Source organism: Chlorocebus sabaeus, chromosome 26, assembly GCF_047675955.1.
Source record: "Chlorocebus sabaeus isolate Y175 chromosome 26, mChlSab1.0.hap1, whole genome shotgun sequence".
Taxonomy (NCBI): Eukaryota; Metazoa; Chordata; class Mammalia; order Primates; family Cercopithecidae; genus Chlorocebus; species Chlorocebus sabaeus.
Genome location: NC_132929.1, coordinates 40,615,686 through 40,643,552, shown reverse-complemented (window position 1 = coordinate 40,643,552; position 27,867 = coordinate 40,615,686). Strand labels below are relative to the sequence as shown.

At 40.2% G+C, this 27,867-nt stretch overlaps 1 protein-coding gene and 1 pseudogene across 2 annotated transcripts; one reads left to right on the top strand and one right to left on the bottom strand.

Annotated features, from left to right (window-relative positions):
• The first annotated feature begins 36 nt into the window (after nt 1–36).
• On the top strand, nt 37–27,595 carry MTFMT (mitochondrial methionyl-tRNA formyltransferase). 2 transcript variants are annotated; one of them, XR_501955.3, is made up of 10 exons: nt 37–270; nt 2,946–3,155; nt 6,604–6,726; nt 8,772–8,874; nt 10,104–10,179; nt 13,849–13,940; nt 23,915–23,993; nt 25,173–25,255; nt 25,737–25,841; nt 26,856–27,595. XR_501955.3 is itself a non-coding variant. In XM_008016265.3 (9 exons), the coding sequence occupies exons 1-9, from the start codon at nt 71–73 to the stop codon at nt 27,033–27,035; spliced, it is 1,146 nt and encodes a 381-aa protein (XP_008014456.3). In that variant the 5' UTR covers nt 38–70; the 3' UTR covers nt 27,036–27,595. The 2 variants fall into 2 exon arrangements, 1 of the variants encoding a protein (XP_008014456.3); XM_008016265.3 differs by lacking the exon at nt 25,737–25,841 and having other exon boundaries at nt 38–270.
• LOC103245480 (transmembrane protein 126A pseudogene) lies at nt 3,218–4,182 on the bottom strand (annotated as a pseudogene).
• Nucleotides 27,596–27,867: the final 272 nt, after the last annotated feature.

The window sequence follows — 27,867 nt, the reverse complement described above, 5'->3', positions numbered from 1 at the left end:
CTTTCCCAGGCTGCTCCCTTGTCCCCGCCCCGACGCGCCTGCGCAGAGCGGGCCGCCGGCAGCCTAGGCGATGAGGGTGTTGGTGCGGTGCTGTTGGGGTCCTCCGCTGGCTCATGGCGCTGGGCGTGGGAGGCCGAGTCCCCAGTGGCGAGGCCTGGCCCAGCTCGGCTGGGAGGACTCCAGAGTCCGCAAGAAGCCTCCCTGGCGGGTGCTCTTCTTCGGCACGGACCAGTTCGCCCGCGAGGCGCTGCGGGCGCTGCACGCCGCCAGGTACCCGGGCCAGGGATCCGGGAACCCGGCCGCCGAAGGCCCCCAGGCCGCGCCCGGGCGGCCGGCCCCGAGGGTTTTGGACTTCTGGTCGCGGAAAGCAGGGGCGCCATAGCGGTGTGGGCCCAGATCTTGGCGTCTCCCGGCGCCCGCAAGGTGCGCCATTCCCGCCGGTCAGCCTTTGGGCGCCTAGTCCCTGCGGTCTGCGACCCCCACTCCCCGCTGCTTCTGTGGGTTCTCCAGACGCCCCGCCACCCACGCTGTGCCTAGCCGGGGCTGGGCGCTCTGCCTGCATCCCCCGGGCCAGTCCCACGGCCTCCCTGCCTGTTTTGCGTGTGGGGAATCTGTGGCTCAGAGAGGTGATGCGATTGCCGAAGGTCATCAGCCGAGGTGGTTCGGACTAAAACCTGGTCCCACTTCAAAGTTCTCCCTGCTTTGCATTTCCTCCTCCTGCCCCCATCCTTCGGCACACCCATGTCTTGCTCTTTTGCTCCCCCTGTGCTCCTTGTATACAAGGACATAGTCCACAAGCTTCCTGTTTTCAAAAGGATAAATTTATAAATCAGAACTGTTAGGTATACATTTAGTATTCATAATATTTAACAAGTCTTGTTTACTGGGAAAGAAAATTATTTGAAATCCAACTAGTCCTGAGAGTCCATGGTATGTGGTGGCAAGACCATATATACTTCTCTCTTTTTCCCAATTAATGTTTTTTATTTCCCCATTCTGTTTTTTCCTGACGCAGTCCCCCTTCCACTTTTTTTGTCATCCCTATCTCCTCTTCCCTACAAATACTTCACTGCAGCCCCTCATGTATTGAATCCTTCGTCAATCCCCTGTGTGGTTTTCCTCCCTCCACACACCCCTCTGTGCACACACCTGGCAGGAAACCCTGTGTTCCCTTTGCACATCCTCCATGGGCTGCTGTTGTCACATGAGTCTCTCACTGCATTTATACATTTATACCAACACTTTTGTTTTTGTTTGTTTTTGAGGCGGGGTCTCACGCTGTCGCCCAGGCTGGAGTGCAGTGGCCAGCTCATAGCTCACTGCAGCCTCGACCTCAAGGATCAAGCAGTCCTCCCACCTCAGCTTCCAGAGTAGCTAGGACTACGGGCGCGCACCACCACGCCTGATTTTTAAATTTTTTGTAGAGGCGGGTTTTCACCACGTTGCCCAGGCTTATCTCAAACTCCTGGGATCGAGCGATCCTCCCACCTTGGCTTCCCGAAGTGCTGAGATTACAGGCATGAGCCATCATTCCTGGCCTATCCTGATACTTCTGATGATGCTTCACTTGGCAGCTCCATTATTCCTGTGCTTTCTTTATAGTGCCCCAGGACATACTCCTCATAACTCCTCAACATGTGCATACAATACCTGTTTAATAAATATACTCCCCTGGGTACTAGAATACTATGCAGCAGGTAAAAAGTATGAGGTAGGGCCGGGCGCGGTGGCTCAAGCCTGTAATCCCAGCACTTTGGGAGGCCGAGACGGGTGGATCACAAGGTCAGGAGATCGAGACCATCCTGGCTAGCATGGTGAAACCCCGTCTCTACTAAAAAAATACAAAAAACTAGCCGGGCGCCGTGGCGGGCGCCTGTAGTCCCAGCTACTCGGGAGGCTGAGGCAGGAGAATGGCGTGAACCCGGGAGGCGGAGCTTGCAGTGAGCTGAGATCCGGCCACAGCACTCCAACCTGGGCGACAGAGCGAGACTCCGTCTCAAAAAAAAAAAAAAAAAAAAAAAAAAGTATGAGGTAGTGCTACATGTACTGCCATGGAATGATGCCCATGTTATGTATTTTTGTTTTTTAAAAAGTAGTGTGATGATATCATGGTTATGGTAAAAAAAAAAAAAAAGTTCCATGGATTCAAAGGATATACAGTGAAAAGTTACTTCCTTTCGCCTCTCTTTAGTAGTTCCCAGTTCCTTTATCCAGAGACAGCCACTGTTTTCAGTTCCTTCTAGAAATGTTCAGTGCAAATACAAGTATATGTATATGTAACCCATTTTTCAAGAAGACTCACATCATGGCATAAATAGCATTGTTAAGAGGAAAAAAATGCAAAGCAGTATGTAATATCCCAATTGTGTAAAGTATCCATACTATATATGTTTCTGTATGCACAGGAAATCCCTAGAATGATACTGTTCAAACAGTAGCCACTAGCCATGTGTCGCTCTTCACATTTTAAGTAATGAAAATTAAATAAAAAATGAAAACTGAGGCCGGGCATGGTGGTTCACGTGTGTAATCCCAGCACTTTGGGAGGTGGAGGCAGACGGATGACTTGAGGTCAGGAGTTCGAGACCAGCCTGGCCAACCTGGGGAAACCCCGCCTCCGCTAAAAAACACAAAAATGAGCTGGGTGTGGTGGTGCATGCCTGTAATCCCAGCTACTTGGGAGACTGAATCAGGAGAATCACTTGAACCACGGGGGCAGAGGTTACAGTGAGCTGAGATCACTCCACTGCACTCCAGCCTGGGTGAGAGAGTGAGACTCCATCTCAAAAAAGAAAAAATGAAAACTCAGTCTCTCACATTAGTTTTAATCATTTAGCCCTAAATGCTTCATGAGTTTAATCATGCACATTCTTAGCGATATGTGAAGTCGTTTTAGCTTTGAGTCATTGCCTTAACACTCATACTTTTCTTCCAATCTAACTTAGGGAAAACAAACAGGAAGAGTTAATCGACAAACTGGAGGTGGTCACAATGCCTTCCCTATCACCAAGAGGACTGCCAGTGAAGCAATATGCTGTGCAGTCTCAGCTTCCAATATACGAGTGGCCGGACGTGGGATCTGGAGAATATGATGTTGGAGTAGTGGCTTCGTTTGGCCGACTTTTGAGTGAGGCTCTTATTCTTAAATTTCCCTAGTAAGTTTTATTTGTAAGGAAATACAGTATAGAAACCTTGGTCTTTATAAATGGGCCTTGTATCTAAAATGTGATAATTTGAACTCCAGTTATGTTTTCTGTAATTTTTTTTTTTTTTTTTTTTTTTTTACCATTTTATTTTTGTGTACATGTTTGCTTAAAGTCAATGAATTTCTCTGCCAGGTTCAGGTAACTGAAGGGCCTTTATAAGTAGTTCATATTGTTTAAACCCAAGGTATGCTGCAAGCACAGTCTGGAACACAATAGGAAATAACATCTTTCTAAAGACAGGCTTAGAAATTTGAATCCAGTAACTTAAGATGTTCCCTTTCTCTGGTAACAGAGTTGATTCATACCAGGCTGCTAGGCCTCCAGTCACAGGTATAGACAAGAAAACAGGGTATAGACCACCAAAAGCAAGACCAACCAATCCATTCTGTGTTATGGTACAGGTTTCACAATTCAAATCGCCTGTATTCAAAGGAAAATTTACAAAACTTTCGTAAGCTGTGTTTGTTGTAAGAAAAGGGATCACTGCCATTGGTAAGTCAACAGCTATAAGAGCCTGTGCCATGTTCAAGACGCATTGAGAAAGACTATTTGCTATGAGGCCACAGAGGGCAGCATTAAATCCAACATATGCTGATCTCTGTTCAGGTAGATTCTGTTCTGCTTGTGGAAGCTGGTTAGTTTTTCTGGTTATGACATCAAAAATTGTTAAGTTTTCCTTGATAGTATTGGATTTATGATTTTCCGTCTTGAGCCTTATGCTCTTCTCCCAGCAGCTGGTGTGCCTCCCCAGGTCATCTTCAGCCATGCGGGGGCTCACTGAAGCCTTTGCTCAACTTGCCTGGGCACAGCCATATTTGGCTGACACATGACTCGGCCTGATATTTTCTTTTCAAGTACTAAAGAACATTTTATTTTATTTGTGGCATGAGTTGTCAAAATGTATTTAATTCCTTATCACCCTCTGTAAACTTTCATCCACCTTCGTTTAAATTCCATATATATGCTGAAAACACCCAAATTGGTCCCTCTAGCTCAGCTCTGTCCCCAAACTCTAGTCCCCTAATACCTACTGCCTCCACAGCTCTGCTTGGATGTCTGATAGCCGCTTTACATTCAAGATACCCAAAGCATCTCCTAAAATCTTTATCTCAGTAAATGGCTACTCCATCCTTCTAGCTGCTTGCACCAAAATCCTGGAGTCGTGCTTGATTTGTTACACCCCATATCCCATCCATCAGTAAATCCTATTGGCTCTGCCTTCAAAATCTGTGTAGAATCTATCTATATCTCATCACTTCCACTGCTGCCACTCTTGCCTACATTACTACAGAAGCCTCCTAACTGGTCCCTACTTCTGTCCTTGGCCCTCTCAGTCTTTTACCAATCCAGCAGCCAAAATGATCCTGTATTTGTTTATTTATTTATTTCTATTTTATTGTTTTTAGAGACAGAGTCTTGCTGTCACCCAGGCTGGAGTAGGGTGTTGCTGTCATAGCTCACTGCAGCCCCAGACTCAAGGGATCTTCCTGCCTCAGCCTTCTGAGTAGCTAGGACTATAGGAATGTGCCACCACACCCAGCTCTTTTTTTTTTTTTTTTTTTTTAGAGACAGGGGTCTCGCTACGTGGCCCAAGCTGGTCTCAAACTCCTGGCTGCATGTAATTTTCCTGCTTTGGCCTACCAAAGTTTTGGGGTTACAGGCATGAGCCACTGTACCCTGCCTCAAAGTGATCCTTTTAAAACATAAGTCAGATCATGTCACTCTGCTCAAAATCCTCTGGTAGTTTTCTGTCTTACTCAGAATAAAAGTTAGGCCAGGCCTAACTGGCCTCCCAGCTGTGCCTCGAACTTGCCGAGCATTTACCTTCTTCGAGATCTTTGTACTTAATGTCCCCTCTGCCTGGAATGCTTTTCTCCCATATATATGCATAGTTATTTCCTTCTTCATGTTCTTGTTCAAGTGAAAGCTTTCTCTGACCACTACTAAAATTGTAATCTGTCCCCCTCATATTCCTCTTTGCTTTATTTTCTCCGTAGTCCTCAGCATCATCTGGCAAAACCTTTTACATATTTTGTTTTTTCTTGCTTATCTCCCACTCTTTGTACATAAACTCCCTGAGGGCAGGTTTTTTTTTCTATCTGATTCACTGCTGCTTGTATGCCTAACACTTAGAACAGTGCCCACACATGAGTGTGCTCAGTGAATGTCTGTTGGATTGGGCTGAACAGTGAGACTTAGAATATAAGACTTTCTCATATGTACATGCTCCCAAGTGCATAGAATCATGCTGATGGAGGCATCATTAAACTAATGACAGATTAATAAAGTATTTAAATTGCACATGAGTGGATGATAGGTATATTGGGATAAACAGCAAAGGTGAATGGATCATTTGGTGGGAAGCTTATTTTAGGCTGGGCGTGGTGGCTCACGCCTGTGATCCCAGCACTTTGGGAGGCTGAGGCAGGTCACTGGAAGCTAGGAGTTGGAGATCACCCTGGGCAACATCCTAAGACCCTATCTCTACAAAAAATAAAAAAGTATCTGGATATGGTGGATGCACTTGTAGTCTCAGCAACTTAGGAGGTTGAGGTGGGAGGATCTCTTGAGCTTGGGAGGTTGAGGCTGCAGTGAGCCATCCAGCCAGGGCAACAGAGCGAGACCCTGTCTCAAAAAAAAATTTTAAATAAAGAAAGAAAAAAAAGAAAAAGCTTATTTTAGGCAGTCTGTATGTAAACCAAGTGAAATGAGGATAGTTATGTGACTAAACTATAAAATTAGAATTGTTCGTGAGATGCATAATAGGGTTTGAGTGGTTCTCTTATAGTCATAAATGCATTTTAAAATTTTATTTAAAAACTCCCAGACATCATGGGCTGTTGTAGAACATCTTTTTTGTTTGTTTGTTTGAGACAGAGTTTCGCTGTTGTTGCCCATGCTGGAATGCAATGACGTGATCTCGGCTCACCACAACCTCTGCCTCCCAAGTTCAAGCGATTCTCCTGCCTTAGCCTTCTGAGTAGCTGGGATTACAAGCATGTGCCACCACACCTGGCTAATTTTGTGTTTTTAGTAGAGACAGGGTTTCTCCATGTTGGTCAGGCTGGTCTCAAACTCCCAATCTCAGGTGATCTGCCCGCTTTGGCCTCCCAAAGTGCAGGGATTACAGGCATGAGCCACTGCACCCAGCCAGAACATCTTTAGACAGCGAATAGTTGTCCTGGTTCTGTTTTTAATTAAATTTCATTGGTTTCTTACGATAAGAGAATTAACATCTAACTTTTTTCGTTTCAGGTGATACAAGACTTAGATTTAACTGTCAGTTTTTCCAAATTTCTGGGAAAGTTTCATAATGAAAAGTAGCATAATAGCTTAGGTACTGGTAACAAAGTGGTAAAGCCCACTGACATACTAATTTCTGCATCTTCTAACTCAGTGGCATATTGAATGTCCATCCCAGTTGCCTCCCGAGATGGCGTGGCCCAGCCCCTGTAATCCATACAGTGCTTCACGGAGACACAGTTACTGGAGTAACAATTATGCAAATTAGACCTAAAAGGTAGCATGTATTTTTCTTTCTTGAGATTTTTGTGATTTTAAATGTTGATGTCAGCCTGTTTGGGGGGCAATGGATGAATGCGTGGTGCTCACTAATTTCTGTGACTCCAGAGTGCTTCTGTTTGCTTTTATATCCTTTCTGTTTTCTCCTGGTTTCTAACATCAACTATATGTCTTTTGGTATTTATGTAGGGTCTCTTTAAAGTTCATATGAAAATTTTAATTTGTTAATTGAAATCAGTTATATTATTAATACTTGGATTTCTATAAAAGATATTATATAAATGAGAGATCGATTTTTGTATGTTAATTGTTTTGAATCTTGGTTTTGCTGGCCTTGGTTTCTAAACTGTGGCCAAAAAATTTTTGGAACCTGAAATGAGAATATATTGTATATCAATATGCAATATAATTGTCCTAAAACATTCATTTTGTCCTGTCATACCTACAGAACAATTTAGAAACAATTTAGAACAATTGTTTAGAAACAATTATTTAGAATTACTTGAGAGTTTATTCAGTCTCTGCCTGTTACCACCTAATTTCCCCTTAGAAAAGCATAATTCACAAGTTCACAAGAACAACATGGTATCTGGGATTTGCTTTAACTTACTTCAGAAAACAAGAGAGGGAGTAGATGAGACAAGCGTGGCAAAACTTTGGTAGTTCTAAAATCTGAGCCAGGCATGGTGGCTCATGCCTGTAATCCTAACACTTTAGGAGGCCGAGGTGGGAAGATCACTTGAGTCCGGGAGTTCAAGACCACCCTGGGCAACATATAAAAAATTAAAAAATTAGCCAGGTGTGGTGGTACACACCTGTAGTCCCAGCTACTCAGAGGCTGAGGTGAGAGGATCTCTTCAGCCTAGGAAGTTGAGGCTGCAGTGAGGCAAGATCACGCCATTGCATTCCAGCCTGGGCGATGGAGCAAAAACCTGTCTCAAAAAAAAAAAAAATCTGAATGATGTGTGTATGATGATTCATTAGACTGTTCACTCTGTTTTTGTGAATGTTTGCAATTTTTCACGATAAACATATTATTAAAGCTCCTAGGTTAGAAATAGAATTAACAAAAACACAAAGTAAAAAAATTTAAATAAAGCATATTTCTCATGAAAACCCATGGCCAGTGTTTACAGAACTTGATGTAAAATGTCAGACTTGTGGGAATGCAAATATACTTGCATTTACTTTTTGTTTTTCTTGAGGCGAAGTCTCACTCTGTCACCCAGGCTGGAATGTAGTGCAGTGATCTCAGCTCACTGCAACCTCCGCTTCCCAGGTTCAAGCGATTCTCCCGCTGCAGCCTCCTGAGTAGCTAGGACTACAGGCACACGCCACCACACCCAGCTAATTTTTTGTATTTTTAGTAGAGATAGGGTTTCACCATGTTGGCCAGGATGGTCTCGATCTCTTGACCTCGTGATCCGCCCACTTCGATCCCTCAAAGTGCTGTGATTACAGGCATGAGCCACCGCGCCTGGCCCTACTTATAATCTCCCATGGTGATAATCTAGGCAAAATTCTTATCCTTTGAGGAAGGGACTATAGAAAGAAATAATTATGAATATCCTAACTGTACTTCCATGGAAAATAAATTCTTTGCCTTATGCTTTTCATATACAGAGATTTTTTTCATGCTATTACTGATGGTATAATTTTTCTGTAATTGTAATTAAATTCCTGATACGCAACTGTATCCTTTCTTCGCTTTAGGAAAAAAATTTAGACTCTAAATACAGGCCATATTTTGTTTTCCCATCTTTCAAACTGACGTATCTTCCTTGCTAATGGCTAACAGCCAAATTAATAGCCAGTATAAACTGTCTTTATTTATTTTTTTATTTTTTAAGAGATAAGGGCTAGCTGTGTTGCCCAGGCTGGTCTCAAACTCCAGGGATCACGAAATTCTGCTGCCTCAGCCTCCTGAGCAACTGAGACTATAGGCATGCAGACCACTGTACCCAGCTTGTATCTTTTTGTGTGTAGACAAACATTGATTCAGGAAATAGTAATCATTGTTATTTACTTTTGATTTTTTGCTAGGTTTGATGTAGGTCCAATTCTCAAACAAGAAACTATTCCTGTGCCACCCAAGAGCACTGCGAAGGAATTGGAAGCAGTGTTGTCACGACTGGGTGCCAACATGGTAAAATTCTCCAATATCCTACTGCTTTTTACTCATTTAGTGGGTTTTCTAAGTGGTTATGAAAAGAAGAACAATTTTGTGACTTCTAATTTTCTTGAAAACAAAAAAGGGTAGTTTCTGTCTTTGGCTTCCTAAAAATTAGCCTGGCATTTGTGATCTTATGTAAATCTTTGAGAATTTTACAAAGGCTTTCAAGTGAGACAGGTGATCTTATACGGTCTACTACATGTCATAGTGTGGCCTTAGACTATTCTTCCCAATTTCAGTCTTCTCACTTTCATATGTATACCTTGCATCCCCGTCAGAGTGAACTAACAGCAATTTCCTAAGCGACTCTTAACTTTCCTTCCATTTCTTTGCCGGGCTTCAGTCATTTACGCTTGAATTCTGCTGACCGTTCTACCTGTAGATGATCTTTCTTCTCTCTGTGGCTTTGTATATATAGCTCATTGAGACTGCATGAGTAGGGTCAGGGTAAATGTTTAATGACTAAATTTATGTTTTCCATATGAACGGGTTAATTTTATACAGAGGAATATTTTTTTTTCCCACCTGTATAGATGGTGTTTCCTATTCTAGGCACTTACCTCACAAATGATCTTAATGATAGTGACTGCCATTTATTGAACATTGGCTTGTGTACTACGACTGTTCTAGATACTCTGTGGACTTTTTTTTTTTACCCTCCCAACTTTGAGGTAGTTGTTGCTGTTGATTGTTTCACAGATGATGACATTGAAGGCCAGAGATAAGCTAAATAAGTTTTCCACAATGAGACAGCTGGTAGGTGGTGGAACTAGGACTTGAACCCAGAGCTGGGTGACTCCATAGTACATTCTCTTATGAGATTTCACTGCCTTGTTACCCTTGGGGTGAGAGTGTGTATCGCCAAGCACGGGCTCTCCTGATGCCAAAGCTTCCACAGCATTCTCTAGAAGTGAATCCATGACCTGTATCTACAGACAGCAGAATCTCTACTGAGGTTTCCCTAAGTAGACACCTATACTCACAGCTTAAGCCAATGTACTACCTTGGCCTGCCACGTAGATCTTTTAAAGGTATAGGTTCAGCCTTGAAGAGCCAATAGTAAAGAAAAAATTTTTTAAATTGAAAAACAGAAAAAGAAAAAAAAGAAAGTTACAGGTTATTTCATGGTACTGAATTGTAATGTGTTTCTGCTTTTGTTCTTATGTTCATTTTGAATATATCACACTCTTTTTTTTTTGTAGCTCATTTCAGTTTTGAAAAATTTGCCTGAAAGTCTGAGCAATGGAAGGCAGCAGCCAACAGAGGGGGCGACTTATGGTAAGTGGGGGCTGCAGACTCTCACATCTTTCTAAAGGTTCTGCTTGTCATGATAGCATCTGAACATTCTGACTTCTTAGCTGTACTTTTTGCTTAATTTTGATTGAGTGCCCACTTTTCTGTGCTTTTCCACAGAATGGTAGAAAGCATTCTTTCTCCCTCTTAGCATATAGTCTCATGAAGGATTGAGCATTTTTTTCCAACTTTTTGATTTTGAAAATATTAAATAGAAAGACTGGTATAATAAACACCAGTTTACCCCAGAGTCAACAATTATTAGTATTTGTCCATATTTTCTTTCTTTTTGTGTATTTAGTATGTGTATTTTAAATTTGGCTTATTCATTTGGAAGTTTGAATCGTGATCTTTCATTTCTAAGTAGTGTGCTTTTCCTAAGAAAAATGAACAATTTCCTAATAGCATCCAACGTTCAATTCATCTTTAAGTGTTCCTAATTGTCTAAAAATTTATTGTATAGTTGTTTTATTTTTCAAACTGGGATTTAGTTGTAATTAGTTGTTATGTCTCTTTAGTCTCTAAAAAAGATTCCTCTTTTTTTCCTCGCTGTATGTCATTGACTTTTTGAAGAGACCAGGCCAGTTATTTGATTTGTTTGTTTTCTTCCAGTGTTGTTTAACTTGTTCCCTATCACTTATATTTCCTATAATTAGTTCTAAAGGTTTGGCTGGATTCAGGCTGAAAGTTTTTGGAAAGAGTGTGTTTCAGTGACGTTTGTTTTCTTCTTTTTTTCTTTTTTTAGTAGAGTTAGGAGTATAAACATTTGTTTCAGTTTTTTAATTTTAGGGATTACTTCTTGTTTTTCTTTATGATTAAATGTTATTTTTTGAATATATAAAACATATAGCTGATTCAAAGTATTCAAAATACCTAGAGAAGTCTTACTTTTGTCCCCTGCAGTCTTAAGGTACCACTTGAGTAAGCCAAGGCATCAGGTTGTACTAAAACAAGTGAAGCTAAGTTTGATCACTTGGTTGAGATGGTGACCACCAGATCTTTCCAGTGTTAAGATGTGTTTTCCCTTTTGCAATTAGCAGGTAATCTGTGGGGTAATACTCTGGCACTGTGCAGATATCCTGTTCACCTTTCACATGATGGTTTTAGTACAGATTGATATTCCTTGCCCAAATGAATTATTTCACTATGGATTACAAAATGGCAATTTTCTAATTCCTTTTACATTTAATAGCTGGTATTGTTCTGGAAAGAAGAGTTTTTCCTCATTAATTGGAGATGAATTTTAGTTAATCCTAAAATGGGGACAGGGACTTTATTCTTTCTCTTTAATTAGCATAAGAAGTTGATGCCATTAATTGCCTTCAGTTTTGGTGTCAGATGTGTTCTTTTTAGTATCATTTGACACGTAGATTTTCACTGATTGTGTTTTACAGTCGTAATTCTTTGTATTGATCAAATTTCCCATATTGCCCAGTGGGAGCCCCTTAAATTTGGCTCCTACATTCTGTTAACACTCTTCATTTCCCACTAGTCTGGAATGCGTTCTTGCTTCCACCACAGTAATGTCCCAGGCTCCCCTATGTGTCCTCTGGCCCACATTGAAATCTACCAGTATGATTTCCAGGGAGCTCTTGTTCATTTTAGTGGGGTCGATAGTTAGAGATCATCTGATACAACAGTGTGTGGCAAGATAAGATATCAGTGGACAAAACTAGAAATTATAATTTTAAAAAATATTTAAGCTTACATTGTTTATTACTCAGATTTATCATTAAAGGGTTTTCCTTATATTTTCTCACACTATCTTTTTTTAAATATTAACCTATTTATTTGCTATTCATAACATCGTTTCAGCATTACAATACCAATATTACTACTAACAGTAAAAATACTAAGTAAGATTTAAGATTTCTTTACAGTTTTCCTTTTTGATCCTTGGAATATATCCTAAGGATATACAGTCAGATTACTGCCTTCAAAACTTCCTGGTAATGATTATTTTTTCCATGTGGTTTTGTTACCTAGTTTCATACATAGTTAAGTTTCAGTTTGTTTTTTTTTTTATTTTAAGGGTTGCTTTATTTTCTTTTAGGATTAAATTTTATTTTTTGAATGCATAAAATATTTACATGCTTCAAAAGTTAAAACAGCTTAGAAAGGTATACTCATAGAAATCCTACTTCAGTTTCTATCTCATCTAACCCGTATTTCTCCCTCTATAGGTAACATTTTTATTAGTTTCTGATTTAGTCTTCCAGTGTTTCCTTTTGCCAAAATAGACGAACACATACATAGTGTTATTTTTTATTTTTCCTTCACAAAAGGTAGCATAAAATACATATTCTTCTATGCCTTTGTTTTTTCACTTAATAGTGTATCTTAGAGACTACTTCCTATTAGTAAGAAGAGATTTTCCTCTTTCTTTCTTGTTTTTTCTTTTAGATAGGGTCTCTGTTACCTAGGCTGGAGTGCAAAAGTGTGATCATGGCTTACTACAGTCTCAAACTCCCAGTCTCAAGCAGTCCTCCCACCTCAGCCTCCCGAGCTGGGACTGCAGGTACATTCCACCATGCCTGGCTAATTTTTTAATTTGTTGCAGAGACAAGTTCTAACTGTTTTGCTCAGGTTGGTCTTGAACTCCTAGACTCAAGCCATCCTCCTGCCTTGGCCTCCCAAAGGCATGCCTGGCCTCCTTTTTGTTTTTTATGATGGCATAGTTCTCAGTTATGTGAATATATCATAATTTACTCAACAGATGTCTGATTGATGGGCATTTGGGTTATTTCCAATCTTTTGCTATTTCAAATAATAGTACTAGTAAGATTAGGAAGATAACATGCACATAGTTATTTGTAATAGTATAGTAAAACTATGTGGAGTAGTTTTAATGTACCTTATTCCTGTCAGTAATGTTGAAGATCTTTTCATATATTTAAGAACTATTTGCATTTCTTTTTTCTGGGTAGTGTTATATCTTTTGCCCATTTTCCTATCAACATTTTGGTCTTTTTCTTTTCCGTTTTTTGGGTACTTATATTTCATAATAGAGAGATTAGTCCTCTCTGAGATAATTTGCAAATTCAGTTTGTCATTTGTTTTTTGATTTAACTTATGGCATTTCTTTTTGTCTCATTAAAAAAAAAAAGTTTATTTTGGCTAGGCATGGTAGCTCACGCATCTAATCCTAGCACTTTGGGAGGATGAGGCAGGTAGATCACTTAAGGTTAGGAGTTCAAGACCAGCCTGGCAAACATGGCGAAACCCCTTCTCTACTAAAAATACAAAAAATTAGCCAGGCATGGTAGTGCATGCCTGTAGTCCCAGCTACTCGAGAGGCTGAGAGAGAATCTCTTGAGCCTGGGAGGTGGAGGTTGCAGTGAGCTGAGATCATGCCACTGCACTCCAGCCTGGGTAACAGCAAAACCCTGTCTCAAAAAAAAAAGTTTAGTCTCATTTCATAGTTAGAAGGGTATTTTCTACTCCCAGGATGTGAAGAAGTTCACCCATGTTTTCTTTTAGTATTTATGTGATTATTTATGTATTATTTTTACTTGATATATGGAAAATTTTGAACATACAGAAAAGTCGAGAGATTAGAATGAATTCTCTGGTATCTCTTACTTAGTATCAATAGCTATCAATTCATGGACATTGACCCTGATGTTCATTTTTGCTCTTGGCTTTATCTTGTAGCCCCTAAGATTTCTGCTGGTACCAGTTGTGTAAAATGGGAGGAACAAACTTCAGAACAAGTATTCAGACTTTACCGTGCCATTGGAAATATAGTAAGTTGGGAAGTCAGGTTGCAGTTTTGCCTAGTTGGTTTTCTATGTGTGTAATTTGCTTTCTAAATATTTTTATTTAGGAATAATCCCAAATGTATCCCAAATAAAAGGTTTATCTTAGGAACAAAACCTAGGAAACCTGAAATTTATTCTTAAAAATTCTTTCAAGTGTTTAAAGTGTTTATAGAGACCTTAGAATTCACCAAGCACTTCTAAATATATGTATATTGCAGTTTCACATAACCAAGTTTTACTATCCTACTTCATAGGTGAGGGGAAAGAAAATGAGATGACTAACAGGAATATCCAGTCACTAAATAATGAACTTAAATCTTCTCACTCCTAATCCTGTGTTTTTTCCAATATGTCTTTCTGCCTTTGGCCAATGTTTTACAATCAGATTGTTAAATCATTGATTTCTACATATGGTACACCAAGTGTAGTAATATAACAGTTTGTTCAAATGTCTGAGTTAAATTCTCAGTTCATTGATAAATTTGTGGGGGTTTTTTCTTTCATTTCAATAGCTACTTGTATTGAACACTGGGCTTACCGTGTGTGTGTGTGTGTGTGTGTGTGTGTGTGTTTTGTTTTATTTTTTGAGACAGGATCTGGCTCTGTCACCCAGGCCTGGAGTACAGTGGCAAAACCTTGGCTCACTGCCAGCTCTGCCTCCTAGGCTCAAGTGAGCCTCCTGTGACAGCCCCTGAGTAGCTGCAACCACAGGCGCACACCACCACACCTGGCTAAATTTGTCTTTTTTTTGTAGAGACGGGGTTTTGTCATGTTGCCCAGGCTGATCTTGAACTCCTGAGCTCAAGTGATCCGCTCTCCTCAGCCTCCCAAAGTGCTGGGGTTACAGGCATGAGCCACTGTGCCTGGCCAAGTGTGTGGTTTTTAATGGACCATCTCTTATTAATGTTGGGTAAAATGGGGAACGACCATTGGATATCTATAGCATGCTAAATTCTTCAATAAGGAGGATCACAGACTTATATTATAGTTATTATCATCCCATTTTAAAGTTGAAGAAATTGAGGCTTAAAGTAGATAATGAATTGTTATTAAATGTTACTCAATGTCGTGTTGCTAGTTAATGAAAGTCAGTGTCAGGTTTTGAACGAGATCTGTCTTACTTCAAATCCTATCATTTTCCTGCTGCCACAGAGTGGCATCAGGAAACAAGGACTATAGGGCCAGACAGAGCTGAGTTCCATCTTGACTCTGCTACTTCCTAACTTTGTAGACTTAGGAAAGTTATTTAACCTCCGAGCTTTAGTTTGTTCATTGGAATATCAGGGCTGGTATAATGTATTTACAGCATCTTGTACAGTATCTGGCACACAATAGGTACTCATTAAATGATAGCTGCTATTATTCATTCATTCATTCAACAAAATATTTATTGAAGGCCTATTATGTGTCAAGCAATGTACTAGGTGCTATAGATACAGGTGGTGTGGGAGAACAGACAACAAATAAGCAAAAAAAAAAAAAAAAAAAATTCAGGCCAGGCATGGTGGCTCATGCCTGTAATCCCAGCACTTTGGGAGGCTGAGGCAGATGCATCATCTGAGGTCAGGAGTTTGAGACCAGCCTGACCAACATGATGAAACCCTGTCTGTACTAAAAACACGCAAAATAATTAGCTGGGTGTAGTGGCATGTGCCTATAATCCCAGCTACTAGGAAGGCTGAGGGAGGAGAATTGCTTGAACCTAGGAGGCAGAGGTTGCTGTGAGCCGAGATCATGCCACTGCACTCCAGCCTGGGCAACAGAGCAAGACTCTGTCTCGAAAGGAAAGAAAAAAAGACCGGGCACAGTGACTTACACCTGTAATCTCAACACTTTGGCAGGCCAAGGCAGGCGGATCACTGAGGTCAGGAGTTCAAGACCAGCCTGACCAACATGGAGAAACCCTGTCTGTACTAAAAATACAAAAAAATTAGCCAGGCCAAGTGGCGCATGCCTGTAATCCCAGCTACTTGGGAGGCTGAGGCAGGAGAATTGCTTGAACCCAGGAGGTGGAGGTTATGGTGAGCCGAGATCGCACATTGCACTCCAGTCTGGGCAACAAGAGCAAAACTCTGTCTCAAAAAAAAAAATCAAATGGTGTGATGAATTCCTTGATGAAAATAAAAATAGGATCATGTGATAGAATAACTGGAGGTTATTTTAGATTGGTGATGGGGAAAGCCTCTCTCTGACACTTAAGCTGAGATCTGAAAGACAATAAGGAGCCAGCCATGCCTAGATCAGAGAAGAGCATTCCAGGCAGAGGAACAGCTAGTACAAAACCCAAGGTGGGCTAACCCAAATAAAGAATCACAAGAAAAGAAAACTACAGATTGATATCCCTGAATATAGATGCACAAGTCCTCCACAGAGCTAGCAAACTGAATCCAGCAACATATAAAAAAGGATTATACACGATGACAAAGTGGAATTTTTTTTTTTTTTTTTTTGAGATGGTATCTCGCCCTGTCGCCTAGGCTGGAGTGTAATTGTGCAGTTTCAACTCACTGCAACCTCTGCCTTCTTGGCTCAAGCAATTATCCTGCCTCAACCTCCTGAGTAGCTGGGACTACAGGCATGCAGCACCATGCTCAGCTCATTTTTTTGTATTTTTAGTAGAGATGGGGTTTCACCATGTTGGCCAGGCTGGTCTCAAACTCCTGAACTTGAGTGATCCGCCCACCTCAGCCTCCCAAAGTGCTGGGATTACAGGTGTGAGCCATCACACCCTGCCCCAAGTGGGATTTATCCCAGGAATGCAAGGTTGGTTCAACATATGAAAATCAGTCAATGTATTATATTAGTAGAATAAAGGATATATATACTATATACTAATATACAATTCATATTAGTAGAATAAAGGACAAAAGCTACATTACTGTCTCAATAGATGCAGAAAAGCATTTGACAAAATCCAACAGATTTTTAAAAAACCTCAATAATAAATAGAAGAGCATTTCCTCAACTTGATAAAGGACATCTATGAAGAGCCTATAACTAACATCATACTTAATAAAAGAAGCCAAGCACAGTGGTGGATGCTTGTAGTCCCAGGTATTTTGGAGGCTGAGCAGGAGGATTGCTTGAGGCCAGGAGTTAGAGACCAGCCTGGACAATATAGCCAGACTTTGTCTCTTAAAGAAAAAAAAAAAAGAAAGAAAGAAAATAGAAGAAAGACAAAGCCTTTCCCTTAAGATCACAAAGAAGATAAAGATGTCTGCTCTCTCAAAGTTAAATGTCTTCTATTTAACTTTGTTCTGTTGGGGCAATTAGACAAGAAAAAAGAAACGAAAGGCAACCAAACAAAAGGTTGGAAAAGAAGAAGTAAATCTGCCTCTATTTGTAGATGATATGATCTTGCATATAAAAAATCATGAAGAATTTCCCAAAAAACTTTTAGAGCTGAAAACAGTAAAGAAGACCCAAGTAAATGGAAAGACCCCCGTATTCATTGATTGGATAAACTTAGTATTGTTAAGATGTCTCTACTCCCCAAATTGATGTACAGATTCAACACAATTCCTAAAAAAAATCCCAATTGGCTTCTTTGTACAAATTGACAAGCTGCTCCTAAAATATATACGGAATTGCAAGGGGCCCAGAATAACCAAAACTAACAAAATTGGAGGACTCATAGTTCTCAGTTTCAAAACTTGCTGCAAAACTACAGTAACCCAAGATAGTGTGGTACTGGCTATAGTTCATTGGAATCGAATTAAGGGTCTAGAAATAGGCCAGGCATGATGGCTCATGCCTTTAATCCCAGCACTTTGGGAGGCTGAGGCAGGTGGATCACTTGAGGTCAGGAGTTTGAGACCAGCTTGGCCAACATGGTGAAACCTCATCTCTACTAAAAATATTTACAAAAATTAGCCAGATGTGGTGGCATACGCTTGTAGTCCCAGCTACTCAGGAGGCTGAGGCACAAGAATCGCTTGAACCTGGGAGGTGGAGGTTGCAGTGAGCTGAGATCACACCACTGCACTCCAGCCTAGGTGACAGAGTGAGACTCTGTCTCAAATTTTTTTTAAAGTCTAGGAATAAACCCATACATTTATGGACAATTGATTTTTTTTTTTTTTTTTTTTGACAAGAGTGCCAAGACAATCAAACGGAGAAAGAATAGTATTCTCAATAAATGGTGCTGGGACAACTGGATGTCCACAATCAAATGAATGAATTTGGACCCTATGTCACATCATATGTAAAAGTTAAAGAAGCTAAGTGAATAGCTAAAACTAGAAAACTCTTAGAAGAAAATATAGGTGTAAATATTCATGATCTTGAATTAGGCAGTGGTTTCTTAGATATGATGCCATGAAGCATAAGCAATCAGACTAAAAATAGAGAAACTGGGCTTCATCAAAATTTTAAAAAGTTGTGCTTCAAAGGACACTATCAACAAAGTAAAAAAGACAGGCCAGGCATAGTGGCTCATACCTATAATCCCAGCACTTTGGGAGGCTGAGACAGGAGGATTGCTTGAGCCCAAGAGTTTGAGACCAGACTGGGCAATGTAGTAAGTCCCCATCATTACAAAAAGTAAAAAATTAGCTGGGCATCATGGTGCACACCTGTGGTCCTAGCTACTTGGGAGGCTGAAATGGGAGGATGCACTTGAGCCAGGGAGGTTGAGGCTGCAGTGAGCTGTGATTGCACCACTGCGTTTCATCCTGGGTGACAAAGTGAGACCCTGTCTCAAAAAAAAAAAAAAAAAAGACAGCTTACAGAATGGGAGGGAATATTTGCAAATCATGTAACTGATAAGGACCTAATATCTAGAGTAAAGAACTCTTACAACAACTCTGCAGTAAAACGACAAATAACCCAATTAAAAATGGCCAAAAAGACTGAGTAGACATTTCTTTTTTATTTATTTTTGAGATGGAATCGTGCTCTTGTTGCCCAGGCTGGAGTGCAGTGGCGTGACCTTAGCTCATTGCAACTTTGGCCTCCTGGGTTCAAGCGATTCTCCTGCCTCAGCCTCCTGAGTAGCTGGGATTATAGGCATGCGCCACCACGCCCGGCTAATTTTTGTACTTTTAGTAGAGACGGGGTTTCACCATGTTGGCCTGGCTGGTCTCGAACTCCTATCCTCAGGTGATCCACCTCGGCCTCCCTAAGTGCTGGGATTACAGGCATGAGCCACCACCTTGGGCCCTGAGTAGACATTTCTTTCAAGCACATACATAATATGAATGGCCAATAAGCACATAAAAGATTATCAACTTCATCAGTCTTTAGGGATATGCAAATCAGAACCGCAATGAGATACCACTTCACACCCATTAGGATGGCTATAATTCAAAAAACAGACAAAAACTAGTGTTGGCAAGGATGTGGAGAAATTTGGAAACTTCATACATTCGTGGTACCATGTTTACCTCTAAAAATGGTGCAACCTGTGTGGAAAACAATTTGACAGTTCCTCAAAAAGTTAAACACAAAATTATCTTATGACCCAGCATTTCCATTCCTAGGTTTATACTCAAGAGAATTGGAAACATTATGCTCACACAAAAATGTGTACCCGAATCTTCATAGCAGCATTATTCAGAATAGCCAAAAAGTGAAAACAACCCAAATATCCAACTGATGGATGCATAAATAAAATGTGGTATAGCCATACAATGGAATATTATTAATACTCAGCCATAACCATAATCACATGCTATGACATGGATGAACCTGAAAAACACTATGCTAAGTGAAAAAACTATTTCACAACAGACTACATATTTTATTATTCCATTTATATGAAATATCCAAAATAGGCAAATCCATAGGCTGGAGGAGAGAGGATAATGGGAGGTTTCTGATAATAGGTGTGTGTTTTTTGTGGGGAAGATGGGTGATGAAAATGTTCTAAAAATTAGGCAAGAAAAAAACGAGTGGCATTGGTTGAACGACTCTGAGTCTACTAAAAACCACTGATTTGGAAGCTTCAAAAGGGTGAGTTTTCTGGTATGTGAATTACATCTCAATAAAGCTGTCAAAAAAAACAACCCAGGATGGAAAAGAGTTGGACATGTTTGAGGGACAGAAATGAGGCTGGTGTGGCTGGAGTATAGCTGGCAAGACGGAGAGTAGCTAAGGTGAGGTGAGAAGCAAGATTGAGTAGGATTGATGTGCAATGGGATGACATCAGAGGGCCACGGCAGGGGAGTAATAGGATTAGGTATGTACATTCTTAAAAGTTTGCCCTGGCTGCTGCTAGAGAGTGGAGTGAAGGTCAGTTAGGGAACTGGTTGGGCATGGTGGCTTACACCTGTAATACCAGCACTTTGGGAGGCCAAGAAGAGCGAATCGCTTGAGCCCTGGAGTTCCAGACCAGTCTGGGCAACGTGGTGAAACCCTGTCTCTTACACAATATACAAAAATTAGCTGGGTATTGTGGGATGCACCTATAGTCCCAGCTACTTGGGTGGCTGAGGTAGGAGGATCACTTGACCCTGAGAGGTTGAGGCTGCAGTGAGCTGTGATTCCACCACTGTACTCCAGCCTGGGCGACACAGCAAGATCCTGTCTAAAAAAAAAAAAAAGAGAAGAAGCTGCTGCTGCAACTATAGCCAGATGACAGATGATAGCAGTTTGGAACAATGATAATAGTGGATAGAAAGGAGTGGACATCCAGACTATGCTTGGAGATAGAGTCAGTGGGATTTGCTGGTGGAATCTGGGAAATTAGGGCAAGATAAATAAGAATCATTCATAGATTTTTGGCTTGAGAAACTGGGTGAATAGTGGAACCATTTAATTGAGATGAGGATGTCTGGGGAGGAACAAATTTGGGAAGAGAAATCAATAGTTTTGGCAATGTTAAGTTTGACATATGTTAAGTTAGAAGACATTCATATGGAGATATCAAGTAGACAACTTCCTGAGATGCAATTTAGGCCAGTAGCTTGAAATCTCTTGGCACCTGTAACTTACTACCTGGTGATTCTTACTCTCTGCAGTTTATCTTCACTGTACATGGAGAAAAGCTTTGTGCTATAAAAGACTGAGCCAGAAGGTGGGGTTTTGTTCCTAGAGCTGCCCTTTACTAACCAAGAGGAAGGCCCTTGTCTTTGAGCTTCTGCTTTTTTTACCTCTAAAATAGGGTTAATGACCATGTACACAACTGTCAAGATCAAAGGAAATAAACTAGGTGAATGTAAATTCATGCAAACGTACTATTTTGGCAGTAATGATGGCAGACACCAAAATGATTATATTCTTACCATCCCTTTCCTTTCTACAATGCTCTGTTGATAAGGTGAGCTTTACCTCCTCAAGAACAAGACTATATTCTGAGTATGTACCTAGCATGTTTATTACTCTCAGTAAATAGAAATCTTTTTTTAGTCAGTAAGCATGTTTCAAAAATATTTTGAGTTATTTAAAAGAAAAATATTGCACATATGAAAATTGTTTCAGAACTTTTATTGATGCAGGCAAAAGAGAAGTGAGCCAGCAAGTTATAGAAGAGGATATGACATAGATACGGTTATGAACTTGTTCTTCAAATTCATTTACTTATTTGATTTAATGTTCAAATTATTACAACAACCTAACTCTTCTCAAAGTTAAATACCCTCTTTAAGGGATGTCATAAAAAGAGCACTGTGCTGAGAATCAGAAAACAGGAGCCAATCCTGGCTTTGCTACTAACTAGCTGGGTCCAACCTTGGGAAAACAGCTGCATTTCTCTGAGCCTCACTCTCTTCATCTATGAAATAGAGGATTGAACTACAGTCTGGAAATAAATGCATTCAAATCAGAAATTTGAGAGAACTTATTTCCTGGTGTGTGTTAATTTTTATTAATATATTTAAATCAGGCTCTAGGATCTCAGGTATGTTGGAAATGTGTTACATGATAAAGGGAGGGAGGGGTAAGATGGATTATCTAGTAAATAGCATTGGGATAACTGTCCAACCATTGGTGGGGGAAACCCTTAAATCCTATCATTTAAAATCATAGTAGGCTGGGCATGGTGGCTCAAGCCTGTAATCCCAGCACTTTGGGAGGCCGAGACGGGCGGATCACAAGGTCAGAAGATCGAGACCATCCTGGCTAACACGGTGAAACCCCGTCTCTACTAAAAAATACAAAAAACTAGCTGGGCGAGGTGGCAGGTGCCTGTAGTCCCAGCTACTCGGGAGGCTGAGGCAGGAGAATGGTGTAAACCCAGGAGGCGGAGCTTGCAGTGAGCTGAGATTGTGCCACTGCACTCCAGCCTGGGCGACAGAGCGAGACTCTGTCTCAAAAAAATAAAAAATAAAATCATGGTAACTGCTATATTATAACAATGCATATGTAGTTAACAATACCGTATGGTATATTTACAATTTGTTAATTGAGTAGATTTTTCTTACGTGTTTTTTACCTTAATAAAAAAATCAAAATATAGATGAATCAAGGATTTAAATATAAAAATAAAATCACAAGGACTAGAAAAAAGCACAACTGAATAATTTGACAATATTTAATAATCTTAAAGTGTGGAGTAAGCCTTTTTAAGTATGATATGAACCATTAAAGTCTTGAGATAAAAGACTATATGAAAATAAAAAACTTATGCATGGAAAAAATGGCTGTCCCCAAGATTAAAAGTCAACAAACTGAGGAAAATATTCACAACACATATAAGAGTTAAATATTTTCTATATTTAGGAAATTAATGAGATAACCATCCCAGTTTTAACCAGGGCATAAACAGGCAGGTTACAGAGAAATAAAAGTGCACATAAATACATGGACAGCTCCTCAGCTTCACTAATAATAAACAGCAAGAGATTATCATATTTTTTTCTTACTTATCCAGGCAGTTTAGCAATAAAATGTTGATGCTGTTTAACCCAGGCATTCCACTTTAAAAACAAACAAAAAACCCCAAAACTATTATCCAGAAATGTATAAGTGCTCAAAGATATATCTACAAGGCTATTACCCTAGTTTATAGTGTTATAAATAGCAATAAATTGAAAATAACTGAAATATCTATCATAAAGATAGTTGTTGCATAAATTATATATTCATAAAATAGGTTACTGTGCAGCAGAGAGAATGAAATAAATAAGTATGTACTGATGAAACATCAATGCTTTATGGTCAAATAACAAAAGTCCTTGTAAAACAGTATTGATGCAGGACTTTTTGCTCCTTAACTCAGCTAAAATCTGGGTTCTTGTCTCACAACCAGGAAAAATTAGGCACGTGGACACACTGAAAGGTGAGGAGAGAGGAATTTATTAAAAGAAAGCTCTCAGCAAAAAAAGAGGGGATCCTGCCAACAGGCTTCCACCCCACAGATTGAATACCAGGCTACCACACAGGAGCTGAAGAGGCCAGGCTCTTCCCCCACATGAGGCACAGATTCCTGGTGGCTCCACCCCCATTCTTCCAGTGCTCATGTGGGCTCTTAGTCTGAGCCACGCCATGCTGATTTATTTCCTTTACTGCACATGTGTTAAGGGACAGAATTTTTCACCATGGACATGTTTAGGCAAGCCCCCTGTGCATAATGACCTGGGTGGCATTTGACTGTCTCCTGTCTCTATCAGTGTGTTCTACATTTTTATAATAATATTTGTAGAAAAAATACAGGGAAATGCACATCAAACTTAATAGTCGTTAATAGAGATGGGAATAAATACAGAATACTATCATTTTCTAAAATCTTTTAACATAATTGATGTAATGCTTGCATTTTTTATAAGGATAATAGATTTTTAATTGGAAATATTAGTATATTAGATATAAACATTGATTTAAAAGTAACATTTAAGATCTTATAAATCCTGGAAACACTGAGATAGAGAGTCGTGTTTGTGGTCTGTTCCATGAAATTTAGTGACTGAGTTTCCAGTTCCTCTAATTGCAGGAAAAGTCCAGATTAACACAAAATGGTAGTTGAAAAGTGTTTGGGAGTTGAGTGTATTCTGTTGTCATACCTTCTTTAATTTTACTTGCAGATTCCATTGCAGACGCTCTGGATGGGGAATACCATTAAACTTCTGGATTTGGTAGAAGTTAACAGTTCAGTCTTTGCTGGTACTAACTTTTGAATAGCTAACGTGGAAACTGTTTTCACTGTAGTCTGTCTGGAAATATGTCTGTTTTATCATATGTCACAATTACTAAAAATAAGAATTCTTTTAGTTTGTTTCAGTTCAGTAATGATAATACTTTTCATTCACTTATTGTCTTATTCTTTGCAACACTCATTCTCATGTATTTTCTCATTTAATCATTACAAGAACTGGCCGGGTGCGGTGGCTCACGCCTATAATTCCAGCACTTTGGGAGGCCAAGGCGGGTGGATCACCTGAGGTCAAGAGTTCAAGACTAGCCTGACCAACATGGTGAAGCCCCGTCTCTACTAAACACAAAAATTTAGCTGGGCATGGTGGCGCATGCCTGTAATCCCAGCTACTTGGGAGGCTGAGGCAGGAGAGTCACTTGAACATGGGAGGCAGAGGTTTCAGTGAGCCAAGATTGTGCCATTGCACTCCAACCTGGGCAACAAGTGAAACTCCATTAAAAAAAAAAACAAAATCATTACAAGAACCTGGGGAGTAGGCAGAGCAGTGTTCCTATCCCATTTTAAGCTCTGTGATTTCCTGCCTTAAGGTTTTCAGAGCGTGCAGAATGACTTGATTAGTTTCATTCTGATGAATATTATAATGAAAATATCTGGGCAGCTCAGTGAAAATCTAGGCCAGAGTGTATTCATACATCATGCCACAGGTCCATTCTAAGGCCCATCAGCACCCTCCCAATATGGTGGACAGAAGGAATGTGAGCCACAGAGGAAGGTGGTTTAATTTAGAGGTAGTTGGCGTTCCCCAGGAACCTAGGAATTAGGATTTGTTTGGGCAGGGATGAAAGGGCCAGATTAAATCCTAAACATCCCATGTATTTCCCCCGTTGGCTAGTTATTTCACCAAAGTGCTAACACAAAACTTGTAGATTCAGCATTTTAGGTGGTCACTGGGTAAAGGAATTACAGCCTTGTATGTTCATAGGCAGCTTTCCTCTGGGTTTCTGATGTACAGAGAGCACTGTGGCTTCCTTGTAAGTTTTGATTTACAAAGTCAGCATCATCAGCAAATGTGTTCTCTCCGGTATCAGTACTGCCTCCCAAGATGTTTTTTTGATTTTTAAGAAGTACTATGAAGTTGCATAATTGCTTTTCTCTCTTATATATCTTTTCTTTTTTCCATTCTTCAGACCCAAAATTAACGGGACAGGCTCTTATTCCAGGATCAGTAATATACCACAAACAGTCACAAATACTGTTGGTTTATTGCAAGGTATGTTTTCCATAGTTTCAAGTTATCATAGTTGTTTTACTGTGTTTATAGTCTGTATCATTTATTATTTTTAGTTGGAACTTAACTACCTGTCCATCAGATTTGGTCAAGAGACCATTTAATTTTCTTAAGAAATAGTGAAGTCTCTAGCATAATTTTTTGAAAGTGATGAAGTTTTGCCAAGGCATTATTATTACTCAATCAAAGAAAGAAGATTCAATAACTTGGTGCTTTCTTAAAAGAACACGTGTATTTTTAGTAGCCCAATTTAATTAACAGCTCTTGTGCTTGGTAACATAAGAGATAGTCATATCAAAATATCTGGCTGAACTACTACAGGACACGGATCCTACTTGGTTTTACTACTTAACAGTAGTAAAGAGGAGATTTCTGAACTATTTAAAATAACTTTGGAATCATTATTGTTTTATAAGACCATGATGTGTTCTGAGAAGTGTTCTATATTCCTTCCATTTCCTAGGTATTTTGCATCATATGGTGTTCATGTGAGATATTTCATACTTAAGAAGAGGTTTAGCTGGGCGCAGTGGCTCACACCAGAAATCCAGCACTTTGAGAGGCTGAGGTGGGTGGATGACCTGAGGTCGGGAGTTCGAGACCAGCCTGACCAACATGGAGAAATCCCATCTCTACTAAAAATACAAAAATTAACCAGGTGTGGTGACAGACGCCTGTAATCCCAGCTACTTGGGAGGCTTAGGCAGGAGAATCGCTTGAACCCGGGAGGCGGAGGTTGTAGTGAGCCGAGGTCGCGCCACCGCCCTCTAGCCTAGGCAATAAGAGCAAAACTCCGTCACAAAAAAAAAAAAAAAAGGTTTAAAATGTGTGATAGATTGACCTACAGACTGTGAATACAAAACTCCATCAACCTCTCTTTGTCTCTCGTCACCTTATTCTGGAACAGTGTTGGATGCATATGTCTTGCTGTCCTTTTCCAGGTCTATATATATGGGTTTTTTTGTTTGTTTTGTTTTGTTTTGTTTTTTTGAGATGGAGTTGCCCAGGCTGGAGTGTAGTGGCACGATCTCAGCTCACTGCAACCTCCACCTCCTGGGTTCAAGCGATTCTCCTGCCTCAGTCTTCCAAATACCTGGGATTATAGGCACCTGCCACCATGCCTGGCTAATTTTTGTATTTTTAGTAGAGACGGAGTTTTGCCATGTTGGTCAGGCTGGTCACGAATTCCTGACCTCAGGTGATCCACCTGCCTTGGCCCTCCCAAAGTGCTGGGATTACAGGCATGAGCTACCACGCCTGGCCTATGTATGTATTTCATGTTACATACCTTTTATTCTGCTACTTTTGTATTTAAATACATTTATACAGGACTATACATTTGTTATCGCTCCTTGGTAATAAGCTTGTAATTTTGGTGGCAAAAACCACAATGACTTTTGCACCAACCTAATAGAGTCAAAGAATTCTACATGTTACTTAGTATAGTGCTATTTGTAGCTAGGCATTTAGTAAAGGTTTGTTGGTTTGTTGTTTCCGTGATGATAATTGTATAAACTAATATTTACTTGGCTTTTTAGTTTTACCACCCCTGCCTATTCACTATTTGTATTTTGCCCTTTAGGATAGTTGGATTGGTGTTCGATCAGTGATGCTCAAGAAAACATTAACGGCTACTGACTTCTACAATGGATATTTGCACCCCTGGTACCAAAAAAATTCCCAGGCTCAACCAAGCCAATGCAGATTTCAGACTCTCAAACTTCCAACAAAGAAGAAGCAGAATAAAACTGTTGCTATGTAACAATGCATTGAGTAGTTAGGAAGAAGATGGATAAAAACCTATTACGTATTTGTAATTTATTAAAAACCTCATTTACAAGGAATTATCTGGACTTTCTTTTTTTTTTTCTGGAGACAGAGTCTTACTCTGTCGCCCAGGCTGGAATGCAGTAGCACAATCTCGGCTCACTACAACCTCCGCCTCCCAGGTTCAAGCAATTCTGCTGCCTCAGCCTCCTGAGTAGCTGGGATTACAGGCACATGCCACTACATCCAGCTAATTTTTGTATTTTTAGTAGAGATGGGGTTTCACCTTGTTGGTCAGGCTGGTCTCAAATTCCTGACCTTGTGATCTGCCCACCTTAGCCTCCCCAAGTGCTAGGATTATAAGCATGACCCACCGTGCCCGGCCTGGAATTAACTGGACTTTCCAAAGAAGATGGCACTGTTAGAAGAAGAGAAGATTATTGTCAAAAAGATGGATTGCTTCACTTTCTACTTTTTATGTAACAGTAGTTAAATAGCTTTTTCTACTTGAATTACAAAAAAAGTTTAAATAAAACTTGTATTTATGATACCAAACTCAAGGACATTATCTTTCCCTAAGAACAAGGGCAACCCTAACTGGTGTCTGTATGCACATACATACATACTGAGAAGAGGTTTTTTGTTTTTTGTTTTGAGATGGAGTCTCATTCTGTCGCCCAGGCTGGAGTGCAGTGGCGCGATCTCGGCTCACTGCAAGCTCCATCTCTCAGGTTCACGCCATTCACCTGCCTCACCTCCCGAGTAGCTGGGACTATAGGCGCCCGCCACCATGCCTGGCTAATTTTTTTTTTTTTTTTTTTTTTGTA

Bases quoted from the DNA above. Each gene is read 5' to 3' on its own strand.
- MTFMT (XM_008016265.3), top strand. From the start codon at position 71: ATGAGGGTGTTGGTGCGGTGCTGTTGGGGTCCTCCGCTGGCTCATGGC. The intron at 3,156-6,603 runs GTAAGTTTTATT...CTTCTAACTCAG, and splicing joins CTTATTCTTAAATTTCCCTA to TGGCATATTGAATGTCCATC. The intron at 6,727-8,771 runs GTAGCATGTATT...ATTTTTTGCTAG, and splicing joins ATGCAAATTAGACCTAAAAG to GTTTGATGTAGGTCCAATTC.